Source organism: Eretmochelys imbricata, chromosome 3, assembly GCF_965152235.1.
Source record: "Eretmochelys imbricata isolate rEreImb1 chromosome 3, rEreImb1.hap1, whole genome shotgun sequence".
In the NCBI taxonomy this organism is placed as follows: Eukaryota; Metazoa; Chordata; order Testudines; family Cheloniidae; genus Eretmochelys; species Eretmochelys imbricata.
This window is the reverse complement of record NC_135574.1, coordinates 205,670,302-205,684,903: the sequence shown is the minus strand read 5'-3', so window position 1 is coordinate 205,684,903 and position 14,602 is coordinate 205,670,302. Positions and strand designations below refer to the sequence as shown.

Here is a 14,602-nt window from a genome sequence, read left to right as displayed (position 1 = left end):
TGGTTGTTTAAAACAACAAAGAGCAAGCCAGCTGACAGGCGCGCTAAACACTTTTCCTCTATCGTCCATTAATTCCCACTGAAACCTGAAAAGAATCCCATGGTGCATTGTATTTTTACCACAAGAATCTCTGAGGGTTCTTCATAAACATTAACCTCAGCAAACTATGTATATGCAAAGATAAGGTAGAGAGTTAATTTACTCTGCAAAAAAAATGCAGAACAAGCAATCGAATCCTCAGTTAACAGTCCAATCACAGCTTCATTTTCTCACAAGGGTGCCAGATACCCTTAACTCTGCCCCCATCACATGCTAATCATACAGTCTTTCATATATAATATGGGGGGCCAATGGAAGAGGAGGTGGGTGGGCAGAGTCTGGCCTCCATGGGAGGCAGGAAGCTTAAAAGTGTTATATTGTCATAATAACGTGACAAATTGATTGAACAAAAAGCTTTTCTGAAAGTGATCTAACCCGGACTAAAAATATTGGGAAAGACATATCTAGGATCAAAGGCAGATCTCCCAAAGGGCTAGTTTCTGCTGCACCAGGCTCAGTGGAAACACAGATGCACGCATTGTATCACATACAGCCTGTACCCTGCTGATACCTGCGGAGGAGGGATAATCAGTCAAGGGTTATGCTTGAGTTCGTACTTCCTAAAGACAGATTATTATAACAGTGGCTTCCCTGGGAGAGAAATCTGAGACAATGTATTCAAATGGTCATAACAAGCTGTGTAGTCCAAAGACACGGAAAAGGAGGTAAAAATCTATTCCACAGTAATATCAGTTGGGGCCTGTATATGCTATTATAACCCTAATATTAATACACTTCCAATTCTGATTAAACTAAACCGAAAAAGCCATTCTTATTCTGGAATAAGCATGTCCACATGAGGTGCTATTGTGGACTGTCAATTTCCAAGAGCTTACAAGCTCCTAGGCAATAGAACTTCCCTAATGTGACCAAATGACAGTGAGACCTCTTTCCAATGACAGAGTTTTGCAAGTTAACAAGTGAGAGAACCTACTAAAAATATACCAAGCATACCACGTCACCCAGTAGGGTTGCACATCTGTCACCTTTAGTGACATTGAATAATCCCCGGCTCTCAAAGCCTCCCTATTGATTTCAACGGGACTTCTTGTGGAGTAGACAGTTACTTTGTGTGGGGAAGGGCAGCAGAATCCAGCACCAGATGTTATTCGAAAGTGTGATCAAACTATTTCCCCTTTAGTCTGAAAAAGGCAGACAAGGGGGCCAGGAGAAAAGGCAGTAGAGACCCTTCCCAAGTTAGCTGGGTCGCTTTCCCATGCACATCTGAATGCTAACACTGAAGGCTATGTCCATGCAAGTTGGAAGTTTTTAAGACAAGTCATTTCAGATTAAGACAAAAAAAATAAGTTGGAGCAACTCTGAAAAGAGGATCATGTATTTCTTTCACTGTCACAGAACTCGAGAACAGCTTGAGGTCGTCAGAAAGAAAGGACTTTGTGTCCCAAAAAGATCACCTTTGGGCTGAGAACAAATATATTGAAAAAAAAACCCTCATGTTTTTGAGAAAGTTGATGCATCTTTGGATAATCATGGTTAACATGTGTTGTTAACCTATATCACATTGCTATGGTCTGCAGTATGATCACATTTATCTAATACTTGTTTAACCACACTCCCTCTTCTCTGCACCACAACTGTATCTCTGGCATGGATCAGTTGCCCAGTCACCCCTTTGATCATCCACATGTTTTTCGCTGAGACAAGGCTGTGCTGTATTCCGATGAACCAGAAACACCAGTACAGTTTATGAGTCAGCTTCCATCAGAGCTGTCAGATAGAAATGATTTTGCAACTAACCTCCCACACCTCCTCCCCCAGCTCAGGAGCAGCTCTGTTTTCAGGAAGATGGATAATTGTGGTTCTGCCATCAGGGGAGATCTGCAGGTGTCTTTCCCAATTGACAAAGATCTCTAAGTGGCAAAACCAATCTGTATTTTCTACCTGCTGCACAGATTTCGTAGCATGGAATTGGCTTTGGGAAAGACTTGAAGACACTTCAAAAATGCTGCCCACGCTCAACAAATAATTATCTTTCTGTGTTTATTCAGGCTGGGAAGAACTCCTTATCTTCTAAAATTTCATCCCGCTGGCCTGAGCCAAATGGGGACAGTTTCCTTCGCAATTGCTTGAAATGTGTGAGAGCAGCTTTTCTTGCTGCTGAACAATTTATAATGGAATTAGAATCTTGCAGGGAGGTCTGAAATCCAAATAAGGGATCAGAGCCTCAGCTAATGTAAATCAACCATAGCTCCTAATTTATATCAGCTGAGGATCTGGCCCAGTGTTTTAAACTGAAGTCTGCATTGTGACATGCACTCAGCAGAATTTTTACCATTAATCATTATGGTTATTATACATTCATATTGCAGTAGCGTGTACAGGCCGGCGAGCTCAGGGCTCCCAATGCTAGGTGCTGTAAAACACAGAAAATGAAAGGCCCTGCCCCAAAGATCTCACAGTTTAAAGACAAGACAGCAGGTGGGTGGAGCAGAGAAGCTGGTTGGGGTGGGGACCAAGGTAGCAAAAGTAACAGGATGTGTGCAATTCTTAGCCAAGCAGGAGGAGCACAGATATCCCTCCATCTGCCCAGTGACGGCACAGATAAGGAGACTGCTGCATGTCTGTTGAATTTTAAATCCAAACCAAGACTTTGTTGAAATCAATGTCAGGGCAGTAGAATCCATATTTGTGGTGTGTGTAGGACCAAAATAGTCCTCTTTTGGCCAAACTCTGCCCCTTTGGGTGACCTGTTTGATCCAATGTGATGTAGAGAGGGTTTAAAACATCATTTGAAACTTGGAAGTATCCAGTGGATCAACATTTTCATGTCAAAGTCAAGGTACATCTTAATTTCTCTCATTTTCCCCCCAAGAATTGGCCAGTGCAGCTGATGGAATGATTTACAGGAAGTTTCTCGGAATTTAGAGTGCAGAAGTTTAAGAAGCTGGACGAACTGTAATTTTGCAAATTTTAAAATTTAGCTTTACTGGAAAAATTTCTATTTTAATGTAATCCAGGCTCAAACAGATATTTTTCATCAGAAGGTTAAAAATATGCAATTGTTGGCCATCTTTGTCAGAATTACAGTATGCTATATTGTATTTTTAGAAATGTATTACTATAATTTTTATTTCAGTAGCACTTAGAGGTCACAGCCAAAACTGGGAACGCATTTTGCAAGATGCTGAACAAACATGTACTAAGGGACAGTCCCTGCCTTGAAGAGCTTGTAAATTAAATAGATAAGACAACCAAATGTTGGGAGAGACGAAACTTCAATAACCTGTGGGGCACAGAAAGGGTAAGTGACTTGCCCAAGATCTCTCACAAGAAGTTTGTTACAGAGCCAGGAACTGAACTTCTGAGTCCCAATTGAGCAACTTAACCACAAGACCGTTTTTCCTGGGTATTTCTTAAGGTATGTTTTTAACTACATAGTATTTATGCTTTATTTGCTAAAGAGAGGGGTGCTCTGCAGATATAACTTCTTATTGTTATTAAAGTGGCAATCACAAGCTTTATAAGGGTACCCTACAAATATTATTTGTCCACTAAGAAATGCACACGCAGGCGCCCGTAACAGAAATGCACAAAGCGGAACCAACCATTTACGCGATATTATAAATCAATGTAAACACAACATCTGTTTTCTTACCCATTAAATTTAAAAAAAAAAAAACCAAATGAGAAACTGTAATATAATGCTATCTACTATGGACACATCTTGAGGTTTTCAAGGGAAATTGCTACTAAAGTGACATGCAAGAAACATCTACAAATACTTACTTCACTAATCTTTTCCAATGAAGGGACAAAGAAATCATCACAGACAATTGCCAAAGCGTAGAACATATACATGGCCTGAAAGAGAAAACATAACATTGAGTTTAGAAGGTGCCAGGGAAAGACACAAATTGTAATGTCCCACTTGAACTTGGGTTTTTAAATTCTATTGCTACAGCAATTTATGGGACATCTAGTAGTTTATGGAAGGATCATGAAGTATTTATCCAAAACTCTTACAAGTTATCAAGTGCTACCGTCACTTAGCATCAGACAGTGACAAATGATTCTTTTAAGTTCTCTAGATGTTGCTTAAACACGTTCAATATCTCCTTTATCCTCCTTTTCCATAAATTCGAGGTTTTTTGTAAAGTATGAGTGTGTTCCATGAAAAACTGAACTCTCCAGAAGGGGTTTTCAATTGCTAATGCTTCAGTGCACAGCAAAGAAGTGTGTTTGTGCTTAGACTCCCTGGAATGATACCTAGAATTCTAATCCTAGGACTTTATTTAATCCAAAGTAATGCTAGTCTTAGAAAGAACTCCCCTCCCTGCCCCCACAAATGAGTGGCTGGAAAAGATGTAAATTCATCATTTGAATGTTAACTAAAGTCATAGGGCCCACTATGGCTCCTTGGGATCTGAACTGAGTTGGGGACACGCAGGGCCATGCAGCACAGGAGAAGATCCCCAGCTGGTTTAAATCATTCAGTGGAGCTACTCCAATCTGCATCAGTTAAGGATCTGGCTTATTATGCTTTTGCAAAGCCTTATGCACCCAGTGGAGCTGAGGTCAGAGCAGTGAGGTGCAAGACTCCCTGGGTGACGGGTTAGCCAGGGCTTCTCCCAGTGTGGAATGGGGAGGGAGACACAAGAGGGAAGGCAGAGTCCTCTCCCCAAATCTAGCTAGTGTGCTCCTCTGGGTGCCTGCAGCCGAATTATGGCTGCTCTCCCCATCTAGTGCACTCATGCAGGGTCCGTCATAATTTGGCTCTACCCGTTTTGTGGAAAATGAGGTATATGCTGTATTTATAAGCCTGGCATCCCCAACAGAGATTAGGAAATGGTCTGTCTCAATCAGCTGCCACGGAACAGCCCCAGGGTATATTGGGATGCTACATTTCTCTCCTGGATCTCATTCCTGGCAGACTACACTACCTGTAAAAAGAAAAGGAGGACTTGTAGCACCTGAGAGACTAACAAATGTATTTGAGCATAAGCTTTCGTGAGCTACAGCTCACTTCATCAGATGCATTCAGTGGAAAATACCACTGAATGCATCCAATGAAGTGCGCTGTAGCTCACGAAAGCTTATGCTCAAATAGATTTGTTAGTCTCTAAGGTGCCACAAGTCCTCCTTTTCTTTTTGATTAAGAAAATCACCCTAACCTTAGAAACTCTCTCTCTCTGCAATTTTACTTTTTTTTTTTAAATGCATAGTCTGTCAGATGGAGTAAACTGACTGGGTATGTCTGAAAGTGAACAGTACAGATCCCCAGAAATAAGTGCTTTTTACAGCTGGGTCCATAGAGCACACCACTGTATCCCAGATTCCCTTCTTTTCACATTTCTGCTGAGGGCATTACAACCTCAGTTGCCTTTCCAGCCTCGGAGTGAGACTGAGCTGTTTCAAAGTTCAAAGCAGTCTACAAGTTTTGCGCTGCCTGTCATATCCCTTGATAGCTCGTAAAAATAATGCTACACAGGAAAAAAAAAAGACAAGACTGGTTTGAACTCATAAAAAAAAGCTCTAGCCAGCTCTGGGCCCAGGGGTGGCACACTGTGTTGTGTTGCAGACTGATTTCTGGACCAGGACTGCCGATGCTGGCTTGCAGAGAGCCAGTGATGACTAGGCATGGTGCAGAGGTAAAGAAGCATAGGCCCCAATCGTACAAACACTTATGTATCAAGGGCCTGATCCTGCACCATGGACATTACTGGCAAAATTCCCATTGACTTCAGCGGTGCAGAATTCTGTCCCAGTGGGATTACGCATGTACTTAAAATTAAGCACACACATATTTGCAAGATCAGGGCCGTAGGCGCCACAGCAGGGGTAGGGAATGTGCAATGGTACAACAAACTGTTCTCAGTGCAGCTTTTCTATCGGCCTGAGCACCTAAGAACAGGCTGTCATGATCATCGTTCTCCACTGGTATCAAGGAAAGAAGAGTATTTTAAAAAACCACCACCATCACACACAGGGCACGTCTACACAGCAAAGACAAACCCACAGCTGGCTTGTGCAAGGCTGTTTCATTGCTGTGTAGACTTTGTATTCGGGCTAGTGCTCGGGCTGTGGGACCCCTGCCTGAGCCTGGAAGTCTACACAGAAATGAAACAGCCCCATAGCCTGAGCCCTGTGACCCTGAGACAGCTGGCATAGGCCAGCCGCGGGTTTTTCTTTGCTGTGTAGACATACCCAAAGCCACAAAGCGCGGATGTGCCATCACACAGCATATCAGTCCAAAGCGGTAGGAAATGAGTGTGGACAGTGTTGTCATTAATGTTAACTGGATTCAGATGCACATATCTATATACAGGAGAACCTCAGAGCTATGAACACCAGAGTTATGAACTGACCAGTCAACCACACACCCCATTTGGAACCGGAATCAGGCAGCAGCAGAGACAAAAGAAAGCAAATACAGTACAGTACTGGGTTAAACGTAAACTACTAAAAAAAAATAAAGGTAAAGCAGCATTTTTCTTCTGCAGAGTAAAGTTTCAAAGCTGTATGAAGTCAATGTTCAGTTGTACACTTTTGAACAAACCACCATGATGTTTTGTTCAGAGTTACGAACAACCTCCATTCCCGAGGTGTTTGTAACTCTGAGGTTCTACTGTATATGAGGGATTGTTAATTGCGTTACTTAATTTATCTGAATTGTGCAACTTCAGCACCACAGCTGTTTGTGGCATTTTTATTCAGCATTAGCCACAATAGATTAATTTCCCAAATGCCTCTTTACTTAATTTATACCTCCCAGGGTTTCTTTGTGGGTTTTTGATGGTTGTTTATAAGGTGGTTTTAGAGAAGTGGAACAGAGACCTGTGGGAATCAGTCTGGAATTCTGATGGAATTATGTTTGAATAAAGTCAATTATTTGTCCTCATTTGGCTTCATTCTTCGTTGCAAGTTAAATGATCACACACAGTCATATTTATTTTCTGGTCCTCTTTTTCCATTACAAAACCTACGACCCAGTAACCACACAGCTTGATAATTGTTTGGGGGCTAAACTAGGCCTTCCCAATTCCCTCGCCCTGCTGACATGATCTAACCACTTTTCCCATCTCCCTGTTCTCTCCCTGGCTTTTTTCAGCCAGCAGACTTTTCTATAAAGAGGAAATGCTGATCATAAAATAAAATGAAGTCAGGAAAGAATCCCCATATTTAACTGGAAAAAAGGGCCCGGTTTAAAATGAGAAGAGGAGAGATTTGGGCAAATGGAAATCTTTAATGACAAGGAGAAAGCAACAGAAACAAAATGAATGAAATATAGAAAAGAACCCACAACATTTTAATATATTATGTTGTTGACAGTGAGAATTTTAGGTTGATGCTCAACTGAAAATGAAATCCACTTTGGAGCTGTCCAAAGAACTCTAGAGACCATATTTAAGCGTAACTTTGGCTTACTGCCTGTATATGAAATAACTGTATCATGGGTTGCATACGCTCTAAAGCCAGGGGCTGAAGTACTGAGAGGAAGGCCGAGGAATTTATAGCCCAGGATTGGCTGTTGCCAAGTTAACAGAAGGTGCCCTGAAGCTGAAATATGCACATTTGAAACTGAATATTCAAACTGGAACGAAAGACCCCTAAAAACCAAGAGGAGCCAAAATCAGATGGTGAATCGGCTGACTGGGAATGATTTAGATCAAAAGAAAACATCCTTTTGACAGCTCCTCTCCCTGTTCATCTTCTGCCATGGTTCCCCTCCTTTCTCCCCGGCACCCAGCCTCTTCATTCGCCCTGCCCCACACAAAGTAAATACAATATGGTTGACGTCCTGCTTTGAAAGTGAATTGGGAGACAGAAGCTAGGATGCTCCCACAGGTAAATGTGCATGTTACTCTGCTCCATGATTAAGGTTGCAGGTACGTTTTCTTTAGAAGTCCTACTGTAGTCCCCTGTCTAAAATTCACAGACATAAGAATATGGGCCTCAAAGCTGATAGGTTAGTTCCAGGGTCAAGGCAGGATTTTTATATCTGCTTTGAAGCTGTTTTGAATGAAGCGTTCCTGAACTGCTGCATAGGAAAGTTCAAATTTAATCTATTGTGTTCATTCAGTCTGTGCAGCCACTCCCAGCCAGCCACTCCCACATACCTACCCCCTCACATCCATCACACCTGCACCCACCCCTCACTCACACACACACACACACACGCACGCACACACAACTGTATGCAGCCATCTGCTCACATGCTCACTCCCGCCTCCCCCTGCTCCCAAATAAAGTGGAGTGGGCCTCTTCCCCTTCCCTACAGCAAAATCAGTAGGGGCACTCGGAATGCTCGGCTGTCCCTCCCCTCCTGAGCCAGGGGGCAGGCCTCGGTACCGCTGTGCTCCTCAGCTTCCCTTTCCCATCCTGAAGAAGACAGTAGTGATGCCTTTGGGCTTCTGCTCCCACGGGTTGCACATGTGGGCTCCCAGCCCCGTGAATGTTCCCAGAATGCTTGCTTTACACTGGCTGCTACTGAAGGGACGAGAGGTTGCCATTTAAGAGTGTGTAATACCATATGCCATGCTCCCCTGGGAATGGGAGATGCCATTGTTCTCACGGCACCAGTGTACCGTCCCTCCACGGTAAGCAATTGGCTCCTACGGACAGGTGTTTTATTTTTCAAGGGATTTAACACAAGCACAGTGGAGGAATAAGGATGCAGCAGAGAACACGCTGCGTTGGCCCCCTGGCCGCCAACTGCACCAGCTGTGCTCAGGACGGGGAGCTCTGCAGCCAGAGATGGTTCAAGGGAACCAGGCCACGCTGGCACCCATGCGTTGTCCCTGGGTAAACCCTGCCTACCATTAGGCTCCCCAGACCTCCCACAAAGGGAGGTTTCATCTGCTTTCAACCACCACAACAATCCCCCAGTGGACTTCCTGCCACTGGGGGCCCTACGCAACGTTCCACAGTAGCTGGTAAAACATGTTGCCTCTGTGGTCACTGCCACTATTCTGATGGTGTCTTTATTTGCTTCTAGGACACCCAATACCTTACTCATGATTCTAATTTAGAAGAGGTCTTGTTCCATAACGTGCACGTTACCGATTGCTTTGTGTTCTCTCAGGGAATTCAACAGCAATTCCTTCCAACCTGTGGCTGGTTGATTCTGTAGGTGCAGTTCACATCCTGGAAGTCTTCTCTCACTCTGTCTATAGTTTTCTAGGTAATTTTAATGAGACCACATTTTACACCTAGACATGGATTGTTGGTAGAGCCTCTGATATATAAAATATATATAAAATAAAAATCTATATTAAAATCATGTATTTCTTCAAGATAAACATATCAAAATGAGAATTACTGGTCACAGAGAAAGATATTTTTTAGGAGCCTTTACTGTATCTTACTAAAGAGATGCAAATGAAGTTACATAAATCTCCATTAGGAATTACAGCATACGAGGCTGTTTTAATTTGCTGTAAATACTGAAAATCTGGTCCCTTTATAAAACTATTTTTAAATGTAAACACTGTCTCACACTATTTATCTACTGTAAACATTTGCAGCGACTCAAACTCAAGCAGCCTAACATTTATTAGGGACCTTCTTACATTCTGCATATTCATTCATCTGTCAGACAGTCGCACTCTGGCTTTTTGATCGTTGGTGTTTTATTGATCCTATTGCAAACCCTGATTCTATTTGTCTGACTCTTCTGCAACCATCTTTATGCTTTCTTCCTGTAGCAGGGTGAGCACCCGCTCCAGCCCTGAAGGGGTTGGAAAAGCGCTGCAGAGGGCTGGGGAAGGGAGCAAAACCTCAGCTGATTGGGGGAAGTGGTGGCAGCTGGGGGCCATGCCCCAATCAGGGCCCAGCTGGCTCTATAAAGGCTTTGAGCCAGAAGTTCTAGGAGAGACTCTGTGACACTTCCACATTACCCCATATTTACCCTTTCCCCACAATACAAAAAACAGGGTTCACATGGTCAAATAGGCAGCAGGTTTAATACAAACAAGAGTAAGTACTTTTTCACCCAACTAACCTGTGGAACTCATTGCCATGGGAAGTTGTGATTGCTAAGAGTATTACTGGGTTCAAAAAAGAACCGGATAAGTTCATGGAGAATAGGTCCATCAATGGCTATTGGCCAAGATGGTCCATGATGCAACCACATACTTGGGACGACACTAAATCTCTGACTGCCAGAAGCTGGGAGGAGAAGTCGGGGTGGATCACTCCAACTCCCCTGTTCTGTACACTCTTCCTGAAGCTGTGGTACTGGCCACCGCCAAAGACAAGACACTGGGCTAGATGGTCCATTGGTCTGACCCGATATGTCAGTTCTTATTTATGCAAGGTGGATCTTTTGGGCCCCATCCCCAGTGGGCTACAACTGCTGAAGTAAGCCCAGTTGCTTGTGTTGGGTTGTGCCAATATGTAGAAAAGTTTTGCATGGGACTATTGTCCAAGTCAACGGAGGCTCAGACACTGGAGGGCTTAGCATGCATTTTGGTGAGGTTCAGGACTGATATCGATTTTTACAAACATTAACTACTTAAATAGTAGTTTACATACAACCCTGCGCTGTGCCTTGGGGCGTGTAAGGTGTAAATCTGGCCCTGGGGATCAGTCTAGCAAATCATACTACTCACATGCTACTGAGCTGCCCCTTCTTCTGGCCTGAGCTCCTGCTGGATGCTCAGAAGAGAAGCTGGCTCAGCTATAGGCAGATGGCTGGCAGGCAACTTGCAGTGGCCCAAGTGCCCTCAGTGATATCTTGGGTGGCACTTGTTACCTACTACTGTACATCTGTGGTCTTCCCAAAAATCCAGGGACGTCTGGCTATGGTTGTTCTAGAACCCAAAGCTCAGCCCTAGGAGGCTGTGCTGGGATTGTGAACAACAATCATAACTTGTCTGTTTCCTGAAGTTCACGAGATCTCAACCCTAGCCACTAGTGTGGGAAAATGGCTAAAAACATTTATTCTTAATGAAAGCTGAGATTCCTATTTACATTTCTGGGTCCCACAAATTAGGGGAAGCCCACAGCCATAGGCTTTGCAGGACTGCAAAAGCCGTCTTTAATCTGGACTGACAAATCCCCAAAGGCACCGTTCAGCCCATCTTACTCAGGCAAAGCACCCACTGACGTTCACCAGGAATAATGAAAGTCTTTTGATTACCATCAGTACACTAGGTACCATGGGGCAAGCATCTAGACATGTCAGTGTCTGTTTGTAGGACAAAGATGCCTGAATTTCTTGACTTTAACAGTATATCACAGTAGGGCTAGTTCCTTCATGGGACTTAGACAGTAATGGGAGTTTTGCTGAGTAAGGAATCCTGAAGAAAGCCCTAAGGCAAAGATTTACGCACATACTAACTTTATGCACTGGGTCTGTTCATGGTGCATAAGGTGAAAACTATGCATAGGTCTTTGTGGCATCCAGGCCAACATTTGGATCAGTATTCAAGTATTTGATGCAGAATGTGTGACACCAAGGCACAAAGGTTTTCTGAAGAACTTTCCGTGTAGCTTTTTATATCTTTAAATATTTTATTATGTTTTCATGATAATTCCTTGTCTGATCTACATTACCGCAGAAATGCTAATGCAGGCACTCAAGCAGGAAAATGGCAAGTGGGAATACCTCTGAAACATGACCTTTACTCCAGCAAAAAACCAAGAGAGAAATGCTAGAGATAAGCAAGAAATGAATTGCCTATTTGTTATGTGAGAATCCACATATTTTCAATTATAAAATGGCGTAGGCTCAGGAAGCAATCTAATGACTCTGATAACTCACCCAATAAAAAAGTAATACAATTTCCTTTGTAGGCACACTGGTAAAAAGGAAAGACAAATAGCAGAAAGATCATTATTTTCTCCTACATTTTAAAAGTTATTTTAATTTAGATGAAAATAAAGCCAATGTAAATCTTGCCTGGAAGACTATAAAACTGTTGGTTTCAACAAACCTTGGCTGTTCTCCTCAGCTCTAGTTATTTATCTGAATTGTAAACCTTGATACTAAATAGCAGCATTCTCATCCTTCCATCCTTTTTGATATTGTGTCATGTCAATTTGAGGATAAGAAAGTTATAACAAAGCAAATAAGTAGGCTTATAAACTGGATTCAGTCTAAACAGTCAAAAGATGGGATGGGAAACAGACACAGAGAAGTAAAGTGTACCCATTGAATTCTGGGAGTGGGTAGGTGCAAGCATTGGAAGGCCCCTCCCACAGCTTAAGGGGAGGAGCCATTAGACACAGGGTTCAAATATAGTCAAGTGTATCTCAGTTTTCACATCAGGGAAATAAGGATAATACAGCTCTACTTCCCTCACAGCAGGGCTGCGTGTAAACTACTACTTAAGTAGTTACTTTTGTTACTGGTAGCAAACATTAATAGGATGTGTGCAGTCCTTAGCCAATCAGGAGCAGCACAGATATCCATCCATCTGTGTAGTGACTGCACTTATAAGGAAACTGCAGCACATCTGTTGAGTTTTAAATCCAAACCAAGACTTTGTTGTAAACAGGGTCAGGGCAGTAGAATCTACATCTGTGGTATGTGTAAGACCAAAACAGTTCCCTTTGTCACGTGGCATGGGTCAGAATCCATGGACTTCGCTACATACTGTTACAGTATGGACTGGAACTTTGGAGGAGAGGAAACTTCCAAGAGAAACCCCTCAGGGGAGTTTCCTAGGAGCTCTCCATGGTGGAGGTTGCCCTTGTTCTCCCTAGAATGGGTAAGAGGGATTCAGCCTCCAAATACCATTGATTTGGTGGGAACTGTAGTAGGCCGGAACCACCTGTGCAAGGCCTTGTCTCTCTCTGCTGGCTCTTGGATTGCCTGCTAATGAGCTGTCGCTGTCTCTGGAACTGGCAGCTACCTCTGAGCCCTGCTTGGACTGATTCAGCAAGGTACTCAAGCCCAGACCTAGCTGTAAGCACACAAGAAGCCCCACTGAACTCAATCAGTTAAACTTTGGCACATGCTGCTGCTGAATTGGCACCTTCAAGGGGAATTCCCAGCCTGGGATTGTATAATCTTTGGAGTGAATTTCCTGCAAGCCTCAAATTTTATGTCTTATCTTAAAACATACTTTTAATCCTACTGTCTCTTCCCTTGCTTCACATGGTCAGGAAAGGAGGGAGGAAATGGTATTTTCTTTCCAGTAGTCTTCATCTCACCACAGTTCCCAGCCTACAAAGATGTTTGCTCTTCATTCCCATATTCTCCTGGGATGGGTTAGGAAGCAAAGGTAGGTAGGTTTCTTACGTCAGCAGAAGGAGGGCATTTTTCACCATTACCTTTGTGTGTTTGCGCCCTTATTACCCAGGTCTCTGTGGTGTGGTTCTATCTACCCAATGGAGTTGAGATGGCACACTCACGTTGCTGAATTTGTCTCTTATGAAGTGTAAACTGAGTGAGTTAATGGATAACTCGGCTTTGTTCACCTTTGAGGCTTTATACTCGAAGTAGGGCTGGTCGGCAAATGGATTTTTTTTAGTAGAAATTTTTGGAAAAAAAGGTTGACATTTTCCATGAGACATTTTGAATTTTCATCAAAAACCTGGCAGAAAAGGTTTTTGGTTTTCAGCTTTCCAAGGAAACGTCAACATTTACTGTGGGGGGGAAAAAAATACTTTCCATGAAAATTTTCATTTTGTCGAAAACCCAGTTTTCCATCAAAAAAACAGTTGAGACAGAAAATTTCTATGAGGGCAGACTGGAGTTTGGTATCAAAATAATAAATGGCGATTTTGAAGACTATGGGCCAGATTATCATTTTCTCTAAGGGCCCTTTATACTGGGCCTGTGAAATAGGTATAAATTTAATTTATGCCCATTTTAAGAACGCTTTACACTGCCAGTAGGGTGCAAAGGGGCCTGTGCAAAAATGAGAATTTGGTCTTACAAATATACCTGGCATGATCCTTAACTGGGGTCTCGTGCTGCTACTGCAATACAAATAAATCATAATAACAGGGAAGCACAAACATTATGCTTTATAGAAAGGATGTTGAGAAACAAGAAGTGGGCTTTCCAAAGGAGCCCAAGAGTGAAAGTGCCTACATTCCATTGAAATATAACTCCTTCGTGGAAACTTTATTTTCTAAAAAGATGCCCTGCTATTTATGTCTTGCTACTATCCATTTTGCAGCATATAGTCAGTCTGCAGTGGGTCCTCCCATCATGCTAGGCATCTTCCCTTTTAAAATGCATTTTAATGCCTTCCAGAAGCACTAATCCACACATCATCACTCTTAATTGAGTGTGCTGTCTATATTTGATATAATGTATGTTCATCACAGAGCACAGGATACCATTTGCTTGCCTGGGATTCCTACAGTCTACTATTGTTTGGTAGCATGGTTCTCATCCTGAGAAAAAGCAAAGACTTATAAGGCAAATCAGGTCATTACAAGCTCTGCAAATTGTCCATTTCAGCATCTGTCTCAACATGAGGCACAGAATTTCCACTTACTGTATGCTTTTGCTTTTTTTATTTTTTCCAGGTCACACAAGGTTATTATACTCTGTGCTACATGCAGTCGATACTGTCAGCAATTA

At 42.7% G+C, this 14,602-nt stretch overlaps 1 protein-coding gene across 1 annotated transcript in view; it reads right to left on the bottom strand.

Annotated features, from left to right (window-relative positions):
- SLC24A3 (solute carrier family 24 member 3) overlaps window positions 1–14,602 on the bottom strand; it is a 337,622-nt gene that overhangs the window by 83,984 nt on the left and 239,036 nt on the right. Inside the window, exon 4 of the mRNA XM_077812070.1 lies at window positions 3,847–3,921. Within this exon, the coding sequence (XP_077668196.1) occupies window positions 3,847–3,921 (75 nt within the window). The remainder of the gene's footprint in view (window positions 1–3,846; window positions 3,922–14,602) is intronic.